This window comes from Eretmochelys imbricata, chromosome 1, assembly GCF_965152235.1.
Source record: "Eretmochelys imbricata isolate rEreImb1 chromosome 1, rEreImb1.hap1, whole genome shotgun sequence".
NCBI classification, from domain to species: Eukaryota; Metazoa; Chordata; order Testudines; family Cheloniidae; genus Eretmochelys; species Eretmochelys imbricata.
The window spans coordinates 34,666,048-34,693,388 of record NC_135572.1 but is presented as its reverse complement, the minus strand read 5'-3'; the positions used below and the strand labels follow the sequence as shown (position 1 = coordinate 34,693,388).

Below are 27,341 nucleotides of genomic sequence, written 5' to 3'. Positions count from 1 at the left end.
AGCCAGAACCACAAAGGTATTTAGACTCCTAACTACCATTGATGTCAATGGAAGTTAGGGGTCTCAATACCTTTGAGGAGCTGGGCCTAGATTCTATGAACTGAGCACCCTCCGTTTCAATGAGAGATTAAACCATGTGTCACCTCCCGGATTAGGCCATGATGCACCCAACTTCAGTCCAGATCAATGGTTTTATATAACCTTAACAACAGTTGCAGAAATGGTACCGCTATATATACATTTCACATAATGTTTGGACTCTCTGAGATGATAGAATCAGAGCAGTTTTTGATGTTTCCAAGCAGGGTAATTTGTTTTTAAGAACTGGTTTCTGAGATCATTTGCTAGATCAGTTCCCTTGGCAAAACATACCCTCTTATGTACACTGTAACCACGGAACTAACCTAACTTCCTCTGTCTCTGATGACTGTGTGTGAACAAACTGTATATGTGTCTAATCAGGATATAAGCACACAGCATCTGTGGTGTGAGAATTAATTTATCATATTTAGTAATACCATCTGTTGAGACTGCTAATAAGGGCCTTCTCCTGAGCCAGTTAAAAATGAATGGCAAAACCCCCATTTGGCTTCACTGGTCCAGTGTCACCAGACCACCAGAACTGGAGCAGCTCAGGAGTTTTGCCTGTTTTGTGGGAAAATGCTGATTCATCAATCCTGAAATATTTCACAGAAACATGTTGGGTTTGATGTATAGACAGGGTTGGTTTCATGTCACCCCTCCCCCAACTCAGTATAGGGGATGAGATGAGGAAGGCTTAATAGGGGCAGGACAGCGGAAGGAGGGGAGGCCTTACACAATGGCTACAGAGGGATAAAAATCCCATGGTGGGCCCAGGTCAGCTGACTCAAGCTCTTGGGGCTCAACTCCGGGGCTGAAAAATTGTTGTGTAGACGTTTGAGCTCAAGCTGGAGCCCAAGCTCTGGGACCATATGAGGGTGGAGAAGCCTGAGCTCAAATGTCTACACAGTGCAGCTTGAGCCCCACCAGCTTGAGGGGATATAATCATAGAACTGGAAAGGACCTCGAGAGGTCATCTAGTCCAGTCCCCTGCACTCAAGGCAGGACTAAGTATTATCTAGATCATCCCTGACAGGTGTTTGTCCAACTTGCTCTTAAAAATCCCCAATGATGGAGATTCCACTACCTCCCTAGGCAATTTATTCCAGTGTTTAACCATTCTGACAGTAAAGAAGTTTTTCCTAATGTCCAACCTAAACCGCCCTTGCTGCAATTTAAGCCCATTGATTCTTGTCCTATCCTCAGAGATTAAGAAGAACAATTTTTCTCCCTTCTCCTTGTAACAACCTTTTATGTACTTGAAAACTGTTATCATGTCCCCTCTCAGTCTTCTCTTCTCCAGACTAAACTAACCCAATTTTTTCAATCTTCCCTCATAGGGCATGTTTTTTGTTGCTCTTCTCTGGACTTTCTCCAATTTCTCCACATTTTTCTTGAAATGTGGCACCCAGAACTGGACACATTAGAATCATAGAATCTCAGGGTTGGAAGGGAACTCATGAGGTCATCTAGTCCAACCCCCTGCTCAAAGCAGGACCAATCCCCAACTAAATCATCCCAGCCAGGGCTTTGTCAAGCCTGACCTTAAAAACTTCAAAGGAAGGAGATTCCACCACCTCCCTAGGTAAAGCATTCCAGTGTTTCACCACCCTCCTAGTGAAAAAGTTTTTCCTAGTATCCAACCTAAACCTCCCACACTGCAACTTGAGACCATTACTCCTTGTTTTATCATCTAGTACAACTGAGAACAGTCTAGAGCCATCCTCTTTGGAACCCCCTTTCAGGTAGTTGAATGCAGCTATCAAATCCCCCCTCATTCTTCTCTTCCTCAAACTAAACAATCCCAGTTCATAGATTCATAGATTCATAGATATTTAGGTCAGAAGGGACCATTATGATCATCTAGTCTGACCTCCTGCACAACGCAGGCCACAGAATTTCACCCACCACTCCTACAAAAAAAAACCTCACACCTATATCTGTGCTATTGAAGTCCTCAAATTGTAGTTTAAAGACCTCAAGGAGCAGAGAATCCTCCAGCAAGTGACCCGTGCCCCATGCTACAGAGGAAGGCGAAAAACCTCCAGGGCCTCTTCCAATCTGCCCTGGAGGAAAATTCCTTCCCGACCCCAAATATGGCGATCAGCTAAACCCTGAGCATATGGGCAAGATTCATCAGCCAGATACTACAGAAAATTCTTTCCCAGGTAACTTGGATCTTACCCCATCTAAAACCCATCACAGGCCATTGGGCCTATTTACCATGAATATTTAATTACCAAAACCATGTTATCCCATCATACCATCTCCTCCATAAACTTATCGAGTTTAATCTTAAAGCAAGATAGATCTTTTGCCCCCACTACTTCCCTCGGAAGGCTATTCCAAAACTTCACTCCTCTGATGGTTAGAAACCTTCGTCTAATTTCTAATCTAAATTTCCTAGTGGCCAGTTTATATCCATTTGTTCTTGTGTCCACATTGGTACTGAGTTTAAATAATTCCTCTCCCTCTCTGGTATTTATCCCTCTGATATATTTATAGAGAGCAATCATATCTCCCCTCAGCCTTCTTTTAGTTAGGCTAAACAAGCCAAGCTCCCTGAGTCTCCTTTCATAAGACAAGTTTTCCATTCCTCGGATCATCCTAGTAGCCCTTCTCTGTACCTGTTCCAGTTTGAATTCATCCTTCTTAAACATGGGAGACCAGAACTGCACACAGTACTCCAGGTGAGGTCTCACCAGTGCCTTATATAACGGTACTAAAACCTCCTTATCCCTACTGGAAATACCTCTCCTGATGCATCCCAAGACGACATTAGCTTTTTTCACAGCCATATCACATTGGCAGCTCATAGTCATCCTATGATCAACCAATACTCCAAGGTCCTTTTCCTCCTCCGTTACTTCTAGTTGATGCGTCCCTAGCTTATAACTAAAATTCTTGTTATTAATCCCTAAATGCATGACCTTACACTTCTCACTATTAAATTTCATCCTGTTCCTATTACTCCAGTTTACAAGGTCATCCAGATCCTCCTGTAGGGTATCCCTGTCCTTCTCTAAATTAGCAATACCTCCCAGCTTTGTATCATCTGCAAACTTTAGTAGCACACTCCCACTTTTTGTGCCCAGGTCAGTAATAAAAAGATTAAATAAGATTGGTCCCAAAACCGATCCCTGAGGAACTCCACTGGTAACCTCCCTCCAACTTGACAGTTCACCTTTCAGTAGGACCCGTTGTAGTCTCCCCTTTAACCAATTCCCTATCCACCTTTCAATATTCCTATTGATGCCCATCCTATTGATGCCCAACCTCGGCCTCTCCTCATAAGTCATGTGTTCCAGCTCCCTAAACATTTTTGTTGCCCTCCGCTGGACTCTTTCCAATTTTGCACATCCTTCTTGTAATGTGGAGCCCAAAACTGGACACAGTACTCCAGATGAGGCCTCACCAATGTCGAATAGAGGAGAATGATCATTGCTGGCAATGCCCCTACTTATACAGCCCAAAATGCCATTAGCCTTCTTGGCAACAACAGCACACTGTTGACTCATATCCAGCTTCTTGTCCACTGTAACCCCTAGGTCCTTTTCTGCAGAACTGCTGCCTAGCCATTTGGTCCCTAGTCTGTAGCACTGCATGGGATTCTTCCGTCCTAAGTGCAGGACTCTGCACTTGTCCTTGTTGAACTTCATCAGATTTTTTTTTGCCCAACCCTCTAATTTGTCTAGGTCCCTCTGTATCCTATCCCTGCCCTCCAGCGTATCTACCACTCCTCTCAGTTTTGTGTCATCTGCAAAGTTGCTGAGGGTGCAGTCCATGCCATCCTCCAGATCATTAATGAAGATATTGAACAAAACCAGCCCCAGGACCGACACTTAGGGCACTCTGCTTGATACTGGCTGCCAACTAGACATGGAGCTATTGATCACTTCCCATTGAGCCCGACAATCTAGCCAGCTTTCTATCCACCTTATAGTCCATTCATCCAGCCCATATTTCTTTAACTTGCTGGTAAGAATACTGTGGGAGACTGTGTCAAAAGCTTTGCTAAAGTCAAGGAATAACACATTCACTGCTTTCCCCTCATCCACAGAGCCAGTTATCTCATCATAGAAGGCAATTAGGTTAGTCAGGCATGACTTGCCCTTGGTGAATCCATGCTGACTGTTCCTGATCACTTTCCTCTCCTCTAAGTGCTTCAGAATTGATTCCTTGAGGCTCTGCTCCATGATTTTTCCAAGGACTGAGGTGACTCTGACTGGCCTGTAGCTCCCCGAATCCTCCTTTTTCCCTTTTTTAAAGATGGGCACTACATTAGCCTTTTTCCTGTCTTCCGGGACCTCCCCCGATCACCATGAGTTTTCAAAGATAATGGCCAATGGCTCTGCAATTACATCCGCCAACTCCTTTAGAACCCTTGGATGCATTAGATCTGGACCCATGGACTTGTGCGTGTCCAGCTTTTCTAAATAGTCCCAAACCACTTCTTTCACCACTGAGGGCTGCTCACCTCCTCCCCATACTGTATTGCCCAGGACAGCAGCGTGGGAGCTGATCTTGTCTGTGAAGACAGAAGCAAAAAAAGCATTGAGTACTTCAGCTTTTTCCACATCCTCTATCACTAGGTTGTGTCCCTCATTCACACTTTCCTTGGCTTTCTTCTTGTTGCTAACATACCTGAAGAAACCCTTCTTGTTACTCTTAACATCTCTTGCTAGCTGCAACTCCAAGTGTGATTTGGCCTTCCTGATTTCACTCCTGCAAGCCTGAGCAATATTTTTATACTCCTCCTGGTCATTTGTCCAATCTTCCACTTCTTGTAAGCTTTTTTTTTGTGTTTAAGATCAGCAAGGATTTCACTGTTAAGCCAAGCAGGTCGCCTGCCATATTTACTATTCTTTCGACACATCGGAATGGTTTGTTCCTGCAACCTCAATAAGGTTTTATTTCTTTAAAATATAGCCAGCTCTCCTGGACTCCTTTCCCCCTCATGTTATTCTCCCAGGGGATCCTGCCCATCAGTTCCCTGTGGGAGTCAAAGTCTGCTTTCCTGAAGTCCAGGGTCCGTATTCTGATGCTCTCCTTTCTTCCTTGTGTCAGGATCCTGAACTTGACCATCTCATGGTCACTGCCTCCCAGGTTCCCATCCACTTTTGCTTCCCCTACTAATTCTTCTCGGTTTGTGAGCAGCAGGTCAAGATTGAGTTCAGGACTAATCATTGCGGAGTAGAGCAGAAGAATTACTTCTCGAGTCTTGCTTACAATACTTCTGCTAATTCATCCCAGAATGATGTTTGCTTTTTTGCACTGTTGACTCATATTTAGCTTGTGATCCACTATGACCCCCAGAAAGAGGGTATTCCACTATGACCCCCAGAAAGGGGCAGTACGCCTTCCTAGGCAGTTATTTCCCATTTTGTATGTGTGCAACTGATTGTTCCTTCCTAAGTGGAGTACTTTGCATTTGTCCTTACTGAATTTCATCCTATTTACCATTTCTCCAGTTTGTCCAGATCATTTTGAATTTTAATCTTCCAAAGCACTTGCAACCCCTCCCAGCTTATATCATCCACAAACCTTATAAGTATACTCTCTATGCCATTATCTAAATCATTGATGAACATATTAAACAGAACCAGACCCAGAAATGATCCCTGCGGGACCCCATTCATTATGCCCTTCCAGCATTACTGTGAACCACTGACAACTACTCTCTGGGAACGATTTTCCAACTAGTTATGCACCCCCTTATAGTACTCCATCTATGTTGTATTTCCCTAGTGTAGGGAGCCAGGGTGGCTTCCCTCCGAATCAGAGGGCAAAGAGCCACCCTCTCAGCCTGAGTGGGCGGGGCCAGACCAAGTTTACTTCAATCCCCAGAAGGGGAGGGGTGGGACAGGAAGTACAAAGGGCGGGGCCCTTTGCCCAGTGAGGGCAGCACCAGAGAGGGAGACAGACACAGGCTGCTCCCTCCAGACCCTGCTGCCGACCCAGGGGAGGCCCTGGACCAGGAGGAACCTGATCGGAAGGAAGGACTGTGGCAACCAGGACTGCCCACCGCCGAGTACCCGGAGGACCTGGAGGGGCCAGGCTGTTAACCGGGACAGTGTGACACCGAGGGGGAGTTGGAGCTGCCAGCAGCTGAATACCTGGACGAGCTGGAGGGACCGGAGAGACCCGCTTCAGAGACCGGGTAGGAAGTAGCCCAGGGGCAGAACTGCACCATGTGGTGGATGTATTTGGTCAGCGTGGCACGGATGATTCCCCGCTGACCCAGCGGCGGGACCCTCTCCTCCCGCCACTGTCAGGGCCCTGGGCTGGAACGCAGTGGAGTTGGGTGAGCCTGTGTTCCCCTACCCCGGCCAACCTGCCTTGGGTAGCAGAATCCCGAATGCCACTGACTCGTGCCGGCGCTCCCCTGCCTGAGGGGTGATCTGCAGACTCTGGCTGGCACACCTTCTCTGCTAATTTCCCAGTGACCGAAAGGTGTGACTAAGGCCTGCCAGTGGAACAGTAGCTCTCCATCCTAGAGGCTCGGTGGACCGATTGAAACCTGTCACACCTAGTTTGTTTATGAGAAGGTCAAAAGCCTTACTAAAGTCAAGATATACCATATCTACTGCTTCCCCCCCGTCCAAAAGGCTTGTTACCCTGTCAAAGAAATCTATCAGGTTGGTTCGACATGATTTGTTCTTGACATCCATGCTGACTGTTATTTATCACCTTATTATCTTCTAGATGTTTGCAAATTGATTGCTTAATTATTTGCTCCATTATCTTTTCAGCTGCAGAAGTTAAGCTGACTGATAATGCAGATAATGCTGCCCACTTCTTGTTTACAATGTCACCTGAAAGTGAGAACAGGCATTCTCATGGCACTGTCTAGCCGGTGTTGCGAGATATTTACGTGCCAGATGTGCTAAAGATTCATATGTCCTTTCATGCTTCAAACACCATTCCAGAGCACATGCATCCATGCTGATGATGGGTTCTACTCGATCACAATCTAAAGCAGTGTGGACTGATGCATGTTCATTTTCATTAGCTGAGTCAGATGCCACCAGCAGAAGGTTGATTTTCTTTTTTGGTAGTTCAGGTTCTGTAGTTTCCACATTGGAATGTTGCTCTTTTAAGACTTCTGAAAGTAGGAGCATTGCCAGCAGATTGAGGGAAGGGATTATTCCCCTCTATTCGGCATTGGTGAAGCCACATCTGTCCAGTTTTGGGCCCCCCACTACAGAAAGGTCGTGGACAAATTGGAGGGAGTACAGCGGAGGGCAACGAAAATGATTAGGGGGCTGGGGCACATGACTCATGAGGAGAGGCTGAGGGAACTGGGCTTCTGTAGTCTGCAGAAGAGAAGAGTGAGGGGGGATTTGATAGCAGCCTTCAACTACCTGAAGTGGGGGTTCCAAAGAGGATGAAGCTAGGCTGTTTTCAGTGGTGGCAGATGACGGAACAATGAGCAATGGTCTCAAGTTGCAGTGGGAGAGGTCTAGGATGGATATGAGGAAAAACTATTTCACTAGGAGGGTGGTGAAGCACTGGAATGGGTTACCTAGGGAGGTGGTGGAATCTCCATCCTTAGAGATTTTTAAGGCCTGGCTTGACAAAGCCCTGGCTGGGATGATTTAGTTGAGGTTGGTCCTGCTTTGAGCAGGGGGTTGGATTAGATGACCTCCTGAGGTCTCTTCCATCCCTAATCTTCTATGATTCTAAGAAGAGGGCAGCATTATCTCCTTTAAATGTAAACAAACTTGTTTGTCTTAGCCATTGGCTGAACAAGAAGGAGCACTTAGTGGACTTGTAGGCTTTGAAGTTTTGCATTGTTTTGTTTTTGTACACTTTTTGATTTCAATTACAACACAGAATAGAATATATATGAAAATGTAGAAAAACATCCAAAATATTTAATAAATTTCAATTGGTAGTCTGTTGTTTAGCAATGCGATTAAAACTACGCGCTTTATTTTTTTACTCGTGATTAATTTTTTTGAGTTAATCATGAGAACTGTCATTAATTGACAGCCCTAATTAATAACTAAATCAGTAATGGGATTATGCATGAACTACATTTTTAATGATATATGGCCTGTAGATTTCCCACACTGCCTTGCTTTAATTCCCTCCAGCAATGTTTTATTACCCAGTTTAAGCCCCCAGGCTGGCTTTTTCAGCTGCTGTTTGACTACATAAATACAAGTCAGCTAGCACCTGATCAATGTAACCTTGTACAGAACCTGTTCTTATCAGTGTTATGCAAAGCTTTTTTGCCTGCCTCTTAGCATGGGGCCTGGGTAACTTGCTGGTTTGAACTAGAGTAAATGGTGGATTCTCTGAAAACTGAAGTCTTTAAATCAAGATTTGAGAAGTTCAGTAATGCAGCCAGAGGTTATGCACCTGTTACAGGACTGCGTGGGTGAGATTCTGTGGCCTGTGATGTGCAGGATGTCAGAGATGATCATGATCATAGGACTGGAAGGGACCTCGAGAGGTCATCTAGTCCAGTCCCCTGCGCTCATGGCAGAACTAAGTATTAACTAGATCATCCATTATCTAGATGGGCCCTTCTGGCCTTAAACTCTGAGTCTAAGTCTTATAGAGTTAAACACCAAGTAGATTCCTCTCTACTTTTCCTGAATTTTTTCTAATACTGGAGAGCTGCATAAGCAACTATTGCTTTCAACTTGTACGTAGGGAATATCCCAGCTTTGTCTGTGTGGGTGTTGTATCCGTTTAGAATGATCCACTTGATGTGTCCACTTCCTTAGTTTGAATCATTAGTTATTTTCTTCAGTCTGCTTAGAAGTTGCTATAGTACCAGTCTCTTCCATTTCTTACCACTTTGGTCTCTTGCTAAACCAGGAATCCCCTGTCATTTACTTTGTCAGCCAATCCTGTTTCAGATGGGATGAAAAACATTCTGTGGCCTGTGATGTGCAGAATGAAAAACATTCTCTTCAAATGACCACCTTTAAGGCATCCCATCTGATATGAGGTAGGGTGGAGAGAAAGATGGTCAGTATTCTTCAGTTGTAGTTATTCCCTGCTCAAGAGGAAAGGGTTAAAGAACTAGGACCGTGAGAGCCCTGACACACCCAGTAAAAGAAAAGATGTACCAGAGCATTAGGCTATTATGTAACAGGAAGCAACACTTGCTAAAACTTGCACAGCAATTATGGGAGCATAGTGATAAGACCAGCTTGGTGCCGAGAGAAAAGAATAACTACTCTGCTCAGGGTGAAAAATTTTCTGCCCTATATTCTTAGCTTTTTGTGGCAGGAACTGTGTTTGGACAAGGTGTAACAGAATAGAATCCTGATCCTGAGTGGGACCCCTGGACACTACCATAATAGTGCATGTTTGCCAGGCCTGTTTTACATATAACCCCATTTCTCTCTGTAGCCACATCATTCTCCACTCACTTTCATAGAATCATAGAATATCAGAATTGGAAGGGACCTCAGGAGGTCATCTAGTCCAACCCCCTGCTCAAAGCAGAATCAATCCCCAACTAAATCATCCCAGCCAGGGCTTTGTCAAGCCTGATCTTAAAAACGTCTAAGGAAGGAGATTCCACCACCTCCCTAGGTAACCTTACCTAGTACCTATTGATCACTACGCATTGAGCCTGACGACCTAGCCAGCTTTATATCCACCTTTCTTAGAGTCTTTCTTAGAGTCCTGGAATCTTAACATTGCTCTTCTCCTGCAGCTACAATGGGCTAGATCGACAAAGAGAATTAGGTGCCTAAGTCCAAAATTTAGGTCCTCAAAACCTCTCCTCAGCAGCTGCCTAGCCTTGTAGGCATGTATGTTTCTGCCATTAAAGTCCCATGGTGCCTAAATTTCTACCAGTGGACCTGCACAAAGCCACCTAAATCCTGCAAGAATTTGTTGCCGTGAGAGTGGTCATGTGTCCTTATGCCCAGAGCACTCACTCAGGATGTGGGAGACACACATTCAAGTCATCACTCTGTCTGGTTCAGAGCAGGGACTTGAACTTGGTCTGGTTCAGAACAGGGAGTTGAACTCCTACCTCCCAGCTGAGTACCCAGTCCTCTGTGGTGGATCTCACTCTCTCACTCCTGTTGAAGCTGTTTCACTTCATATGAAATACTTCACTTTTCACCAGCTGAGAGAGTAAAAATGACTCTAGAGCCAAGTGGTTAGTTCACTCACCTGGGAGACCCAGTTTCCAGTCCCTACTTCCATGAATATTAAATGATTTTGTACAAAGTGGAACACCTTCAACAGGTGAACCTGCAAAAGATCTACCCAAGAATACCCTACAGCATGGCAGTTCTCACCTGGGAGGTAAAAAAATGCAAGTTCCAATCCCTGCTCCAAATCAGGCAGAGTGAGGACTTGGACATCGCACATCTTTGGTGAGTTCTGTAACCACAGGACCAGAAGGTAAGGGCACCTTTTCAGTGCGTCTTTGCAAGAAAGGGCTAACCTGGTTTAAGCACGTAAAATGCAGGAGGGGATTCACAACTGAGAATCCCAAGTGGAAATTAATGCCTCCCTCCAGTCTAGAGTTAAGCACCTAAGATTCTTTGAGGGTTGGGACTTAGGCCCCTCTCCTTGGCATTTCCTACTACCTAGTATTGACAGCTCCCACTCAGCTTTCTATCTTTTGTTAATCCCGTTCTGGGGCACCTAACTCTCCCCATTCATTGTATAGAGAACCTGGGCACCTGACTCAGAGCTGTCCATTTCACTGGCTGGCAAGGCACCTAACAGTTAAGTGTCACAACGCACAACAGGACTAATGGACACAGCAAATGGCATGGGATTCCCAAGTTAGCACAGAGACCCAAGAAGTGAGCAGTGGAAGAGAATGGAAATATAGCAACATCTAAGAAACCTGAGGGAAATAACTAAAGATTCAAAGTAAGGAAGTGGACAAGTCAGTGGGATCATTCTGAAAAGATAGCCTTCATCCCCAAAAGATTTGGCAATGGAGAAAGTGCAGCTCATGGTGGTTGATAAAGGGTGCTTGGAACAGAAATGGCCTGGCTGTTTAGAACAGATTTTTTTAAGACATGGGAGAGCCTTCAGGGCTCAACAAGAAGGTACAAACTCACAACACAACCTGCCCTAAAGTTACATAAATGTTCATTTCATTCGGCCAGAGTGGAATGTTTAAAGGGCCCTGGGTCTGTTTCATTAAAAAAGGATAAATAAGCTTGGAATATGGTGTCAGTGAAGGAATTGGTCTGTACCATAGCTCTACAGAACAAATTGTGAAGCTACTCATCTCAAACTAGAAGAGAGGAAATTGAAATGACAATGAGACACTGAGTTTTTAAACCAGACTGGAATAGCAACTTGTTTATTACAAGCATCGTATGCTTTTTCCATCCATGAAGTCAGCTCTGGATTTATACCGTTTCGCCTGTTTCCCTAAATTGGACTGTAGATGATCCTGGGATTTATATTACAAGAACATACTGAAATATCACAGAGCTAATTTTAATGAGTTTTAGGAAGAACTGGTGGATTTGGAGAAAAGAAAAACTGACTGCATTGGGGGATAAGCATTCTGGAACCGCAGACCTGATTTTGGGAACAAATTAATTGTTTATTTATTTTATCAATTTTTGGATGAGGCTAAGAATCAGCTTCCAAATGGATAGATCTCCTGAATCATATCCCTTTCATGTTTCCAAGATGGAGGATTTGGGTCCTAGATTGTGAGATTCCAAGGAAAGGCATCTTGTCTTTATCTGTAAAGCATCATGCATACAAACTTTAAGGTGATATTAAGGATGTTTTGAATGAGATCTTTACAAGTGAGGCTGTTTACAATGCATAGACACTGAATCCTAGCTTTGTACACAAACCCACGTGTGTGCAATTATGTACCTACATTTGCACACAAAATTACAATGAGTTTGTGCATGAATCAGGAATTTCTATACCCCACCAATGGGTGAGAATCCCTGGCTTATTTGAATAATTTTCCCTGGGAAATTCCAAACATGTTTGCAGTTATGTTGCATTCTGATAAACCCATAGAGCCCAGTTCTGCCAACTTTCATCACACTGAAGGCTTGTCTACACTACCATGCTACATTGGCGCAGCTGCACCAATGCAGCTGTGGCTCTACAGCACATCTGGTGAAGATGTGCTATGCCGACTGGAGAGTGTTCTGGTTATGGTCGGCATAATTACTCCACCTCAGTGAAAGGTGGAACTTGTGTTGGCAGGACAGCATCTCCCAACGACATAGTTTGGTGTAGACCCTGCTTTAAATTGATGTAATTTACGTTACTCAGGGGTATGGGTGTGTGGCTTTTTCACACCCCTGAGCAAAGTAGTAGTGTAGATAAGCCCTGAGTTAATACAGTACTCCACGAGTAGGTCCTTTGATCTGAGGAACACTGGTTGAACTGGATCCACACAAATAATTTCAAATAATGCAAACATTTGTATATACTGAAGACTGAGGGTGAGCCTCATGATATTCAAGGGTTTGTAAAATCTCTCACACTACATCTAGGGTTCTCAGCTTTTGATTACAAAACCTCTGAAGTGATTTTAACCTATAAGATTTAATTCTTTTCTCAGGTAACCCAGTTTTGCAATAGTTTACAGTGTTATAAGTTGGATCAGAATCAGGCTGGCTTACAGGATTTTTTTGAAGGGCAAATCAATTTTTTGCTAGGCACTTCTGTCTCCCATGTGTCTTTACCAAAAAAGGAGATGGTGTGTTGTGGTGGGGTTAGCTGAATCCCCCAAGTGAGGCTACCACAGCTGGGTCCTTCATGTACATTATACACAGTGGGCCTGAGCCTCAGCTGGTGTAAACTGGCATTGCTCTATTTCATGAGCTGCTTTGAGTTACATTAACTGAGGAGCTGTATTTATTTCTAATTAAATTTTCTTTCTCCCCATCGCTACAGCTATTGTCACAGCCTCCCTGCATCTGTTCTTTATGCCTAGTCTCTGGTCCATTTTTTCAACAGATTTTTCTCTTCGTTCATAGTGTATTTTTACCGGGTTGCCAACCCAACAGTGTTAGAGTCAAATGTCTGATATTCGGAACAAGGACTTTGTCTGTCTCTGGCACCTAACATATTAGTGCAGCAGAATGCTTACAGCCTCCGGTTTTGAAAACCAATCCAAATGTTAGCACTTAGTTTACATTCCCCCACCCCCTGAGTTCCCTGACTCTGTATAGAGAAAATTAGGTAAAATCTTGGCACTTCAGAAGCCAATGGGAGTTTGCCGTTAACTTGACAGAGCCAGGATTTCAGCCACGAAGTTCAGAAATGTCAATACTATCATGATGCAATACTATCCCAAGAGCTTCCCTTTTCTCTGGGTGTAGCCATCTGTAAACAGGTGAGATTGTGAGGTGAGACTGAGTACAGCTATGATGCATGAATGAGTGATAATTACAGTGCAAACAAGAGTGGTTACTAAATACTTCCCAGAGCAGGTGTAATTTCCGGTAGCCATGTATCATTTGTATCAACAAGTCAACAGTCGTCCAAATCTGCAAGACTGACTCTGGTTGTTTCCCATTGACTTCAGTAAGAGTTTTGAAGATAGACTGCAGGATTAGGCCTAGAATGAACATATAACTCTATTAGAAAAATATTCCATATGTATTTATATTCACATTTCTTACCATACTATCCATTTTCAATATACAAAGCATCTCCATAGGAAGCATTTTTAGAATAGCTGCAACTAAGGCACAAATAACACCATACACAACAGTACATGAGAACAGAGGCAAATGATATTAACTGTACTGATTCTGTCTGTGCTTGCAAAGCTATTTTCTGTATTCATTTACTCTGAACTTAGACACTTTCTCTGATTGTATAAAATACTGTACAAGGAGCATGCTCCAGTGCTTGGTATGCCACGCTCAAGATCTCAGCTTCCCCATCAAGTATGGCACTCTGTACCTAGAAACAGTAGTATTCTTTTTCTCTTTGGTCTGAAGTTATTACCATGGCTCTCTGTGACACTGTCTCTGGAAAAAAAAAAAAAAAAAAAGAGGAAAGCATAGGTCTGGGCAATGGATGTTTGGTTAGGACTGTGGTTACTCAGTACATTTAGCACAGTATATCAAGTGTCTGTCATTGATGAATATCTCTTGAGAAACCATTCCAAACAGGGAAACATACCAAGAATCCATCACTTCCTGTCCATGAGCAGTTACTGGCCAGATCCTCAGCTGCTCTAAATCAGTGTAGCTCCACTGAAGTCCATGCTGATTTCGAGCAGTTGAAGATCTGGCACTGTACGTCAATGTTTTCCACCACAAATATAACAGCATCAATTTAAAAGTGAGTCAGCCTTGCAGTACAGAATTTTATGTTCCTACAGGGCTTTTTAAACCTATCTAGGTCACATGCAATCAAGGACATGTGGTTAGCTCTTTCAGGATATACCAGCAAAGCATGCCAGCCTGGACTGTGTACAATCAACCCCACACTTAATTGTTGGTTGTACACAGTCTAGGCTGGCATACCTTGTTTGACTTAAGGCCTATCTGTAGGGCCCTACCAAATTCACGGTCCATTTTAGTCAATTTCATAGTCATAGGATTTTAAAAATCATAAATCTCAGTGTTGTAACTGTAGGAGTCCTGACCCAAAAAGGAGCTGGGGGGGCACAAGGTTATTGTAAGGGGGGTTGTGGTACTGCTACCCTTACTTCTTCACTGGCAGCAGAGCTGCTTTCAGAGCTGTGCAGCTGGAGAGCTGTGACTGCTGGCCATGAGCCCAGCTCTGAAGGCAGAGCCGCTGCCAGCAGCAGCGCAGAAGTAAGGATTGCCTGGTATGGTTTTGCCACCTGTACTTCTGGGTCCTCAGTCAGCAGCCGCCATTCTCCAACCGTCCAGCTCTGAAGGCTGCAATGTAGAATCATAGAATATCAGGGTTGGAAGGGACCCCAGAAGGTCATCTAGTCCAACCCCCTGCTCGAAGCAGGACCAATTCCCAGTTAAATCATCCCAGCCAGGGCTTTGTCAAGCCTGACCTTAAAAACCTCCAAGGAAGGAGATTCTACCACCTCCCTAGGTAATGCATTCCAGTGTTTCACCACCCTCTTAGTGAAAAAGTTTTTCCTAATATCCAATCTAAACCTCCCCCACTGCAACTTGAGACCATTACTCCTCGTTCTGTCATCTGCTACCACTGAGAACAGTCTAGAGCCATCCTCTTTGGAACCCCCTTTCAGGTAGTTGAAAGAAGCTATCAAATCCCCCCTCATTCTTCTCTTCTGCAGGCTAAACAATCCCAGCTCCCTCAGCCTCTCCTCATAAGTCATGTGTTCTAGACCCCTAATCATTTTTGTTGCCCTTCACTGGACTCTCTCCAATTTATCCACATCCTTCTTGTAGTGTGGGGCCCAAAACTGGACACAGTACTCCAGATGAGGCCTCACCAATGTCGAATGGAGGGGAATGATCACGTCCCTCGATCTGCTCGCTATGCCCCTACTTATACATCCCAAAATGCCATTGGCCTTCTTGGCAACAAGGGCACACTGCTGACTCATATCCAGCTTCTCGTCCACTGTCACCCCTAGGTCCTTTTCCGCAGAACTGCTGCCTAGCCATTCGGTCCCTAGTCTGTAGTGGTGCATTGGATTCTTCCATCCTAAGTGCAGGACCCTGCACTTATCCTTATTGAACCTCATCAGATTTCTTTTGGCCCAATCCTCCAATTTGTTTAGGTCCTTCTGTATCCTATCCCTCCCCTCCAGCGTATCTACCACTCCTCTCAGCTTAGTATCATCCGCAAATTTGCTGAGTGTGCAATCCACACCATCCTCCAGATCATTCATGAAGATATTGAACAAAACCGGCCCCAGGACCGACCCTTGGGGCACTCCACTTGATACTGGCTGCCAACTAGACATGGAGCCATTGATCACTACCCGTTGAGCCCGACAATCTAGCCAGCTTTCTACCCACCTTATAGTGCATTCATCCAGCCCATACTTCCTTAACTTGCTGACAAGAATACTGTGGGAGACCGTGTCAAAAGCTTTGCTAAAGTCAAGAAACAATACATCCACTGCTTTCCCTTCATCCACAGAACCAGTAATCTCATCATAAAAGGCGATTAGATTAGTCAGGCATGACCTTCCCTTGGTGAATCCATGCTGGCTGTTCCTGATCACTTTCCTCTCATGCAAGTGCTTCAGGATTGATTCTTTGAGGACCTGCTCCATGATTTTTCCAGGGACTGAGGTGAGGCTGACTGGCCTGTAGTTCCCTGGATCCTCCTTCTTCCCTTTTTTAAAGATTGGCACTACATTAGCCTTTTTCCAGTCATCTGGGACTTCCCCCGTTCGCCACGAGTTTTCAAAGATAATGGCCAATGGCTCTGCAATCACAGCCGCCAATTCCTTCAGAACTCTCGGATGCAACTCGTCCGGCCCCATGGACTTGTGCACGTCCAGCTTTTCTAAATAGTCCCTAACCACCTCTATCTCCACAGAGGGCTGGCCATCTCTTCCCCATTTTGTGATGCCCAGCGTAGCAGTCTGGGAGCTGACCTTGTTAGTGAAAACAGAGGCAAAAAAAGCATTGAGTACATTTAGCTTTTTCCACATCCTCTGTCACTAGGTTGCCTCCCTCATTCATTAAGGGGCCCACACTTTCCTTGGCTTTCTTCTTGTTGCCAACATACCTGAAAAAACCCTTCTTCTTACTCTTGACATCTCTCGCTAGCTGCAGCTCCAGGTGCTATTTGGCCCTCCTGATTTCATTCCTACATGCCCGAGCAATATTTTTATACTCTTCCCTGGTCATATGTCCAACCTTCCACTTCTTGTAAGCTTCTTTATGTTTAAGATCCGCTAGGATTTCACCATTAAGCCAAGCTGGTCGCCTGCCATATTTACTATTCTTTCGACTCATTGGGATGGTTTGTCCCTGTAACCTCAACAGGGATTCCTTGAAATACAGCCAGCTCTCCTGGACTCCTTTCCCCTTCAAATTAGTCCCCCAGGGGATCCTGGCCATCCGTTCCCTGAGGGAGTCGAAGTCTGCTTTCCTGAAGTCCAGGGTCCGTATCCTGCTGCTTACCTTTCTTCCCTGCATCAGGATCCTGAACTCAACCAACTCATGGTCACTGCCTCCCAGATTCCCATCCACTTTTGCTTCCCCCACTAATTCTACCCGGTTTGTGAGCAGCAGGTCAAGAAAAGCACGCCCCCTAGTTGGCTCCTCTAGCACTTGCGCCAGGAAATTTTCCCTACGCTTTCCAAAAACTTCCTGGATTGTCTATGCACCGCTGTATTGCTCTCCCAGCAGATATCAGGAAAATTAAAGTCACCCATGAGAATCAGGGCATGCGATCTAGTAGCTTCCGTGAGCTGCCGGAAGAAAGCCTCATCTACCTCATCCCCCTGGTCCGGTGGTCTATAGCAGACTCCCACCACTACATCACTCTTGTTGCACACACTTCTAAACTTAATCCAGAGACACTCAGGTTTTTCTAGTTTCGTACCGGAGCTCTGAGCAGTCATACTGCTCCCTTACATACAGTGCTACTCCCACACCTTTTCTGCCCTGCCTGTCCTTCCTGAACAGTTTATAACCATCCATGACAGTACTCCAGTCATGTGAGTTATCCCACCAAGTCTCTGTTATTCCAATCATGTCATAGTTCCTTGACATCACCAGGACCTCCAGTTCTCCCTGCTTGTTTCCAAGGCTTTGTGCATTCGTATATAAGCACTTGAGATAACCTGTTGATCGCCCCTCATTCTCAGTATGAGGCAGGAGCCCTCCCCTCACAGACATTCCTGCCTGTGCTTCCTCCCGGTATCCCGCTTTCCCACTTACCTCAGGGCTTTGGTCTCCTTCCCCCGGTGAACCTAGTTTAAAGCCCTCCTCACTAGGTTAGCCAGCCTGCTGGCAAAGATGCTCTTCCCTCTCTTCGTAAGATGGAGCCTGTCTCTGCCCAGCACTCCTCCTTCATGGAACACCATCCCATGGTCAAAGAATCCAAAGCCTTCTCTCCGACACCACCTGCGTAGCCATTCGTTGACTTTGACGATTCGACGGTCCCTACCCAGGCCTTTTCCTTCCACGGGGAGGATGGACGAGAACACCACTTGCGCCTCCAACTCCTTTATCCTTCTTCCCAGAGCCACGTAGTCCGCAGTGATCCGCTCAAGGTCATTCTTGGCAGTATCATTGGTGCCCACGTGGAGAAGCAGGAAGGGGTAGCGATCCGAGGGCTTGATGAGTCTCGGCAGTCTCTCCATCACATCGCGAATCTTAGCCCCTGGCAAGCAGCAGACTTCTCGGTTTTCCCGGTCAGGGCGGCAGATAGATGACTCAGTCCCCCGGAGGAGAGAGTCCCCAACCACCACCAGCCGCCTTCTCCTCTTGGGAGTGGTGGTCGTGGAACCCCCAACCTCAGGACATCGCATCTCATGCCTTCCAACCAGCGGAGTCTCCTTCTGCTTTCTCGCCCCAGACATATCATCTGGTCCACTCTCCGCAATGGTACCTGCGGAGAGAACATGAAAGCGGTTAGTTACCTGTGTCTGTGTTACTGGAACCCGGACATTCCGCTTACCTCTTCTGGAGGTCACATGTTGCCAAGCTTCTTCACTGGCCTCTTGGCTCCTCTGTGCAACCTGCTTTATATCTTTAGAGCTTTGTGCCCCTAGAAGCCTATCCTGAGTTTTGTCCAGAAAATCCTCAGTTTCTCGTATGCAGCGCAGGGTCGTTATCTGTTGCTCCAGACCTTCAATCTTCTCTTCCAATATGGAGACCAGCTTGCACTTTGTAGAAGTAAGGGTGGCCTGGTATGGTATTGCCACTCTTACTTCTGTGCTGCTGCTGGCAGGGCATTGGCTTCAGAGCTGGGAGCCCGACCAACAGCCACCGCTTTCTGGCCACCCAGCTCTGAAGGCAGCACAGAAGTAAGGGTGGCAATACGGTGACCTCCTTTAAAATAACCTTGCAACTCCCTTTTGGGTCAGGTCCTCTAACTGAGAAATATTGGCCTCCCCCATGAAATCTGTATAGTACAGGGTAAAAGCACACAAAAGACCAGATGTCACAGGGAGATACCAGATTTCACAGTCCATGATGCCTTTTCCATGGCTGTGAATTTGGTAGGGCCCTACCTATCTGGAATAAATGCTGATCCAATTCACAATGCTGCTTCTCACTCATTTTCAAGCTTTTCCAAATGTTGCAGTTTCACAGACCTTTTAGAAAAAGCCCGTTTATTCTGGGGATATATTTCAAAAGTCAAAGTAAAAACAGAGGCACTACTGAGTTTAGATATGCTATTGATTCCAGAATTTCGTACTTTGTTTTTATTTTAAAAATTCTGCTCTTTCATATGTCTTGCTCTCACCAAAACCAGATGATGATTATACTAGTGTTTCAAATGGAAGTGGATAATTACCAAGATGTCTCTTTAAAATGGCCAAAGAGCTGCCAGTTTATGGTGATCAAATCAATTATGTCACCAATATCATAACTGCAAAACTTGATTCTGGCTGTCCTATGCAACTAGGCAGGAAAATAAGCAGATGATATTTCACAGAAAATGTACTTGAACTGTTTACAGTACATTTTCTTGTGAAAAAGGTATGGTGCAAGTTATTTCTGATGCTTTACAAATTACTTATACCATAAAAACAATCTTCTTAAAGAGAAAAGGCAATTCAGACATTTTCCTTGAGAGCAGAGCTTCTCCAATTTCATTGCACCTCAACCCCCTTCTGACAACAAAAATTACTACAAGACCCCAGGAGGGGGGCCCAAAGCCTGAGCCTGCCCAAATCCCACTGCCCCAGCCGTGGAGGAGGGTGTGTGGTCAAAGCCCAAAGGCTTCAGCCCCGGAGGGGGGGTGTGGGTTGTAACCTGAGCCCCGCCACCCAGGCCTGAAGCTGAAGCCTGAGCCCTGCCACCCAGGGCTGAAGCCCTTGTCATTCAGCCCCAGGCTGTGGTGCTCAGTCTTCAGTCCCAGCAAGTCTACCACCAGCCCTGATGACCCCATTAAAAGGGGGGGTCGCAATCCACTATGGGTTCCTGACCCACAGGTTGAGAACCGCTGCTTTAGAGTAAATAAAATGGGCCAAATTCTGCTCTCATTTGCATGTATGTAATGACATTGGCAATGGAGTTGCACATGTATAACCAAGGGAAGAATGTTGCTCAGTATCTACATAAAAGGCCTGACACTGACTTCAGAAGGAATTTTTGGTCCCTGAGACAATCAAGCCCCACATCCAGTCCAAACTAGTGCTACTGCAACACATTCAGGTTGAAAAAAAATCAAGCGCCCAAAGTCAGAACATTCTAAAGATTAAGGCATCTTCTTCATTGTTAATGCAGTCACACTGCATGGCCTTTACACTCATTGGTATCTGTAGCGAAGCGAAGACTGACAGGTGCGGCACCTCCTGCTGGGAATTAGCTTGATTCCAGCCCAGAGTGCCCTCTGCAGGCTGATGGCTCACCTGCCTCAGGCCCCCATGTCCCTCCCGGACCCCAGTGCCCTTTACCTCAGTGTTCTGCCCCAGCAGTACCCCACAGTCTGGGTCTCCCCACCCAGGGGAGCCCCCAACCCTCTATCCCCCCCTTGCCTCAGTGGCTACTGCCAGTAATCATCTAGCCCCCACTCACTGGGGCAGATTGCAGTCTATAATGGCCACTCATCATTGGCAATGGGGTAGGACCAGCTGCCTCTGCCTATCCCCAGGCTGTACCTCTGCAGCCCCAGTGCCTTCTGTAGGCCTTTAACAAGGCCAGCAGCCTGAGGGTTTACCAGGCTGGAGCTCCCCAGCTCCCTTTGCCCTTCCCCAGCACTGCTCTGCCTCAGGTACTCATCTCTCCCAGGCAGCCAGGTCCTTCTCTCTCCACTGCTAGAGACTGACCTAGCTCCTCCCTGAGCCCTTATAACAGGGCCAGGTGTGGCCTGATTGGGGCATGGCCCCAGCTGTGGCTGCTTCCCCAATCAGCCTTTTCTCTTGGAGCGGGGTAACTGCCTCGCTACAGGATCAATGAAATAACAAAAAGCAAATGAGTATAAAATGCTTGTGGCTGCATTTGCAGGATGTGGCAGAGAGCTGAACTTTTGGTTTCTTGATTTTGGAGCACGTTAGTTATCATCTTTGATGTTACATTCCAACATGATACATTAGCTGAGGAGCTCTCTGGACCGTTAATGTTGATTTTCAATAAGTCTGGGAACACTAGGGACATTCCAAAGAACTGGAAAAAACAAACAAACTAATGTTGTATCATTATTTTAAAAGGGTAAATAGGATGATATGTGCAACTATAGGCCTGTCAGCCTGATGTCGATCCCAGGCAAAATATTGGAACAGCTAATAGAGGACTCAGTTGATAAAAAATTAAAGGATGGTAATATAATTAATGCCAATCACCATGGGTATATGAAAAACAGGACCGGACAAATTAACTTGATATCTTTTTTTATGAGATTATATGTTTGGTTGATAAAGGTAAACATGTCAGTGTTATATACCTAGACTTCTGTAAGGCAACTTGCATGATGATGATGATTAATAAACTAAAATCAAGATGGCATATATTAAATGGATTAAAAACTGGTGAAATAAGAAGTCTCAATATGCAATTCTAAATGGAGAATTATCACCAAGAAACTGGGCTCCCTCACAAATTGGCTCTTAGACTTATGCTATTTAATGTTTTTAATCAATAATGTGGAAAATGACATAAATAAACACTGACAAAGTTGCAGATGACACAAAGATTGGGGAAGTGGTAAATAATGAAGAGGATAGGTCACTGATACAGAGCGATCCGGATTTCTTGCTAAACTGGGCACAGGCAAAGAATATGCATTTCAGTGTGACCAAATGTAAGGTCAGACATCTAGGAACGAAGACTGTCAGCCGTACTATAGGATGGGGGAGTCTATCCTGGGAAGCAGTGACTCTGAAAAAAGACATAGGGGTCCTGATGGCTAATCACCTGAACCTGAGCTCCCCGTGTGATGCTGCAGCCAAAAGGGCTAATGCAATGCTTGGATGTATAAATGGAGGAAGCTTGAGGATGTGTAGAGAGGTTATATTGCCTCTGTATTTGTCACTGGTGCTGGCACTGCTGGAATAGTGTCCATTGCTGCTGCCCACAGTTCAAGAAGGATGCTGATAAATTGAAAGGGTTCAGAAAAGCGCCACAAGAATGATTAATGGATTTGAAAACAGCCCTTGGAGTGAAAACAGGCTTTAAAGAGCTCAGTCATCTTAGCTTAACAAAGAGAAGGTCAAGGGGTGACTTGATCACATTCTGTAAGTACCTACAGGGAAAACAGAAATCTGATAATGGAGGGTTTTTCAATCCTGCAGAGAAAGATATATCAAGAACCAGTCTCACCCCATACTGCCCTGAGAAGAAGCAAGCCAGCCTTCTTAACTGGTTTGTTGGCTCCCAATTGGTCAGTGTTGCCTCCTGACCCTTCTAGGCTTCTGGAGGCTAAGTCTTGTTGATAGCCTGGACTGAATGGGTTTTCCTTGAGCAGGGGGATGTCAGGGCACTGACACCTCCAGCAGGTGGCAGAGAACCTGACAGACTTGGTCACATAGGATCATAGAACTGGAAGGGACCTCAAGAGGTCATCTAGTCCAGTCCCCTGCACTCAAGGCAGGACTAAGTATTATCTAGATCATCCCTGACAGGTGTTTCTCCAACCTGCTCTTAAAAATCCCCAATGATGGAGATTCCACCACCTCCCTAGGCAATTTATTCCAGTGCTTAACCATTCTGAGAGTTAGGAAGTTTTTCCTAATGTCTAGCCTAAACTGCCCTTGCTTCAGTTTAAGCCCATTGCTTCTTGTCCTATCCTCAGAGGTTAAGAAGCACAATTTTTGTCACTCCTCCTTCTAACAATCTTTTATGTACTTGAAAACTGTTATGTCCCCTCTCAGTCTTCTCTTCTCCAAAGTAAACAAACCCAGTTTTTTCAATCTTCCCTCATAGGTCATGTTTTCTAGACCTTTAATCATTTTTGTTGCTCTTCTCTGGACTTTCTCCAGTTTGTCCACATCTTTTCTGAAATGTGGCACCCAGTACGCGACACAATACTTCAGTTGAGGCCTAATCAGCACGGAGTAGAGCAGAAGAATTACTTCTTGTGTCTTGTTTACAACACTCCTGCTAATACTTCACAGAATGATGTTTGCTTTTTTTGCAACAGCGTTACATTGTTGAATCATATTTAGCTTGTGGTCCACTATGACCCCCAGATCCCTTTCTGCAGTACTCCTTCCGAGGCACTCATTTCCCATTTTGTGCATCTGCAACTGATTGTTCCTTCCTAAGTGAAGTACTTTGCATTTGTACTTATTGAATTTCATCCTATTTACTTCAGACCATTTCTCCAGTTTGTCCAGATCATTTTGAATTTTAATCCTATTCTCCAAAGCACTTGCAACCTCTCCCAGCTTGGTATCGTCCGCAAACTTTATAAGTGTACTCTCTATGCCATAATCTAAATTACTGATGCCCACATTCAATATTAGAGGATAATTTAGAAGTAAAAACTAGACAGCTGATACTAGTGGGCCCCAGTTGACAAGGCTGAACAAATAATATAAATGCTAGATGATATTAGTGTTGTTAATGGGTGGCCGAAATAGTCATTCTAGACACTGGATAGATAATGAACCACCCTGGATTGAAGCATTAGCAGTTATTGCTTCATATGAAAAAACATAGTGGTGTACTACTGAATGTAGGAGCTTCCTGCATGAGTATGTGGAGACCTATCCTGGATCGCATTCCAAGGTTATAGATGAGCCTCATCTACAAGGATAAGCTCCAGATGTGAACTACTGAAACTCAGCAGTGTACTGCAAGAGAGGAAACTTTCTGAGCATAGCTGATCAGAAGGTATAAAGTGAATAATACATGGTAAAGAAGAAAAGAACATTGTAGTCCCAGGCAGTATATTGGTGTGAATTGATAAATCTCCAATTTGCGTATGGGACAGCACCCCTTTTGACCAACACATGAGAGACTGAACAGCAGACCTCTCCAGCTAAAAGCATGAACTGGTACAGCTTGAGCACTATAGGTAGGGGCTATAATAAGTTAATCACCTGCGTATTGGGCATGGGGGCTGTGTGTGTGTGGAAAATGGAAACTGTGACATGTGCTTACTGGTATATTACACATACATCTTCCAGTGTAATTTGAAGATGTTAGAAGCTGACAAGGCAGAAAAAATACAGGAAGGCTCTGTGGCCTGAGAATATTCTTGCACAAACACTGCAAGATTGTGGGAAAATTCAGAGAAGAGGGAAATACTTGCTGTGTGTTGAGAGTAAGGAAGGGAGTAGAGAAAGGCAGGTCGACGGTAGGGAAATCTGAATTGGATTCCATTTATTTTAAAGCTCCTGTTTTTTTCTTCTATAGCCATTGCCACTGGCCCTCGATAAAGTAGGCCAAACTCTGCTTTCTGACTACATCTGGAGTAACTGAGTTTTCACAGGGGTGTAAATGGGACCAGAATTTGACCCATTGGGGTTAGTGTAGTGATCAGCCTTCTTAAGATTAATAGCTCTTATGGAAAGGCTGGGGGAAGAGCTTTAAATATGGGGGTGGGGGCTCAAGAATTTCCTCAAGCATGTTTTAGGTCTGTGGAAGGCTGCATAATTTACATGACAGTGTCACATGGCAGCTGCTTTGTGGGGGCTGATGACTCTGATGCTGGAGTGGAGACCAATTTATACGAGCTGCAGTTTAACCGCCTTCCAGGGGGAGAAGCTGTAGCAAATCCTTCCTTATTGTATCTCTGTGTAAAGGGCAGCTTCACTTGGTCATTGGACAGGGGAGCTCAGAGGATCGAGTGGCAGCTAGTGTTGTTGGCTGTGCTGCTAATGGTCACAGAGGACCTGTCTGGGCAGGGATCATTTCCATGCCCTAGCTGTGAACTGACATTGCTGTCAAAGGTTTAGCAAAGTTATGTCTCCCTGTACTGCCCAGGAAGTATATACTTTGCAAACGCTTAACACCTCCAGGCATGGCTGCTAAGCAGTACCCCAGTTCCGCCTCACCCCTAACACAGCTGAGGCTCAGAAGACCTATAATGGAGCCCACACCACTGAGCTGATTCCTAGCATGGCTCTGTTCAATAGAGACACATGCTAAACTATCTGTGAGAGGTTTCAGAGTAGCTGCCGTGTTAGTCTGTATTCGCAAAAAGAAAAGGAGTACTAGTGGCACCTTAGAGACTAACCAATTTATTTGAGCATAAACTTTTGTGAGCTACAGCTCACTTCATCGGAGGCATCTGATCAACTACGCTCAGAAAGTTTTCTCTCTTGCAGTACACTGCATGTATCAGCTGTCTAGTTATTACTTCTAAATTGGTTAGTCTCTAAGGTGCCACTAGTACTCCTTTTCTATCTGTGAGAGAAGACCATGGTATTGCCCGAGTATTCCCTTGTCCCAGCTGTGTTTCCTGTCTCTTTGCTTAGTGTCCCTCTGCATAACTCTGCCATGTGTGGAAGGTGGGGACATGACTGCTGTAAGGAAAAGCACATTCCTGCCAACGGTCTTTGCTAAATACTAGAGCCCCAAGCAGGTCTTAATCATTTAATCATTCTGCTAAATGAACCAAAAACATATGAGTCATGTGTCACGTCGATGATCTTAAAGAGTTATTAGCTCCAGGTACAAGTAATCTGGCTACGGACCACTGAATCAAACTAATTTTGCAGAAACATGCCTTAACTTAGACAATCTCTTTCTGGGAATGCCTCCTGGGAGGAGGCACTAACATAGACAAGTTAGTCCAACCATTGGCATCTGTTAACAGTTACTACACTGGGGAATTTTCTTTTGATAACATCTCTTGATGAATGTACCCAACATATTGTTATCATAGTCACACTGACAACTGCTGCATGTAATATACTGATGTAAGGCCGACTGTGCCCTCTGCATTCAATTTCCATTATAAGTGGTCATGCTGTCTTTTCTCCATTTGCCTGGCCCCTTCAGTTTACCTTTATATTCCTAATAATGAACCTCCCACTACCATGTGTGGATCAGTTACATTTGTACATATGTTGTGCAGGAAAGGCACATGGTCTGGTGTTAGTTTTGGACCTTTCGAGGCACTCTTCAGGGTGGCCACTTGAGGGCATATATATAGTAAGGAGGTATGAGTCTGTGTGAACAGGTAATAAAGATAAGTCTGGCATTCATCCCCAACCACGGTGCCCTGGGTTGCTCTAATCTCTACGCATGTAACCAGATTTTTCCATGTTTGCCAGTCCCTATGCTGGAATTCTTTACACTGTGCTGTATTTGTAGCTTCCACAACAGCCCATCATACTTGCCTCCATGTCTTTTAATAAGAGGGGGCTGTGGAATTGTTATCATGTTAGGACCATGCAGATGGCTCTCAGTATTAGAGCCATGGTCCTGCTGTGCTGGCCTGAGACTAAGAGCTACTGAGGGGGAACATGGTTTCAACTGCCGAACTCCACCCCCTACAGCAGTTCTGATCACAGAAGAGGGACTTCCAGTTACTTCCTTCACCAGGCTGGTTCTGCTAGAGAGAAGGAGGAGTCTCCTCCACTTGCTAACTTCACCCATAAACAGGCTTTCCTCAGAGCCTCTTTCGCCACACCAACCCCAGAATTGTTATTAATTTTTTAAAAAGGTTTAAGGTAAATGGGATTCAAACTCCCCACACAGAAAAATAAACACCCATTGTACTTGCTGCCCTGAGAGGCTCATGCTGTTCACCCACTGCCACACAGAGCTGTGGAGCTGCCTGTGTGGGCCTAGACTGAGTTTAAGGTTTTCCTCTTAACCAGGCCCACCGACAGCAATTCCGGGCCCCAGGGCAGAACAGTCAGTGGGTCCCCTAGAAAGGGATTGCCGCTGCTGGTACCACCCCACACGCGCCTAGGAGCCCTGCAGCCTGCCCAGGTGATTTAAAAGGGCTCAGGGCTCCCGGCCACCACCACCACTACCGCGACAGGAGCTGGGGGCCCCCAGGCTCTTTTAAATCTCCTGGGCCCCTGGGTAATCGTCCCCTTTGCCCCCCCCACCCCATGTCGGCGGGCCTGCTCTTAACTTTGAAACCTTTCATAGGTAGAATCACAGACACCTTTCTGAGTGTCTAGCTCCCCAGTGCTCTGATGGGAAGTGATTGTTAGACTCTGGAGATTTCAGGGAAGCCTCTGGTGTAATTGATTTTATTTACGGTTTTATATTGATTTGAATTGCGGTTTTAATTGTGTATGCTTTGTGATCATTAATTTGTATTTATTC

General features: G+C 45.2%; 1 protein-coding gene across 4 annotated transcripts in view; it reads left to right on the top strand.

The window, feature by feature from the left end:
• Positions 1-6,048: 6,048 nt before the first annotated feature.
• Positions 6,049-27,341, top strand: part of LOC144257674 (stromelysin-1-like) — a 56,267-nt gene continuing 34,974 nt past the window's right edge. For 2 of the 4 annotated variants that reach the window (XM_077805756.1, XM_077805738.1), the window contains exon 1: positions 6,049-6,241. Coding sequence is in view for 1 of the 4 variants with exons in the window: in XM_077805747.1 (XP_077661873.1) it covers positions 6,622-6,719 (98 nt within the window). In the remaining 3 variants the exon portion in view is untranslated. Of the gene's footprint in view, positions 6,720-27,341 lie in introns of all 4 variants that reach the window. The other 2 variants (XM_077805747.1, XM_077805730.1) reach the window with 1 other exon arrangement.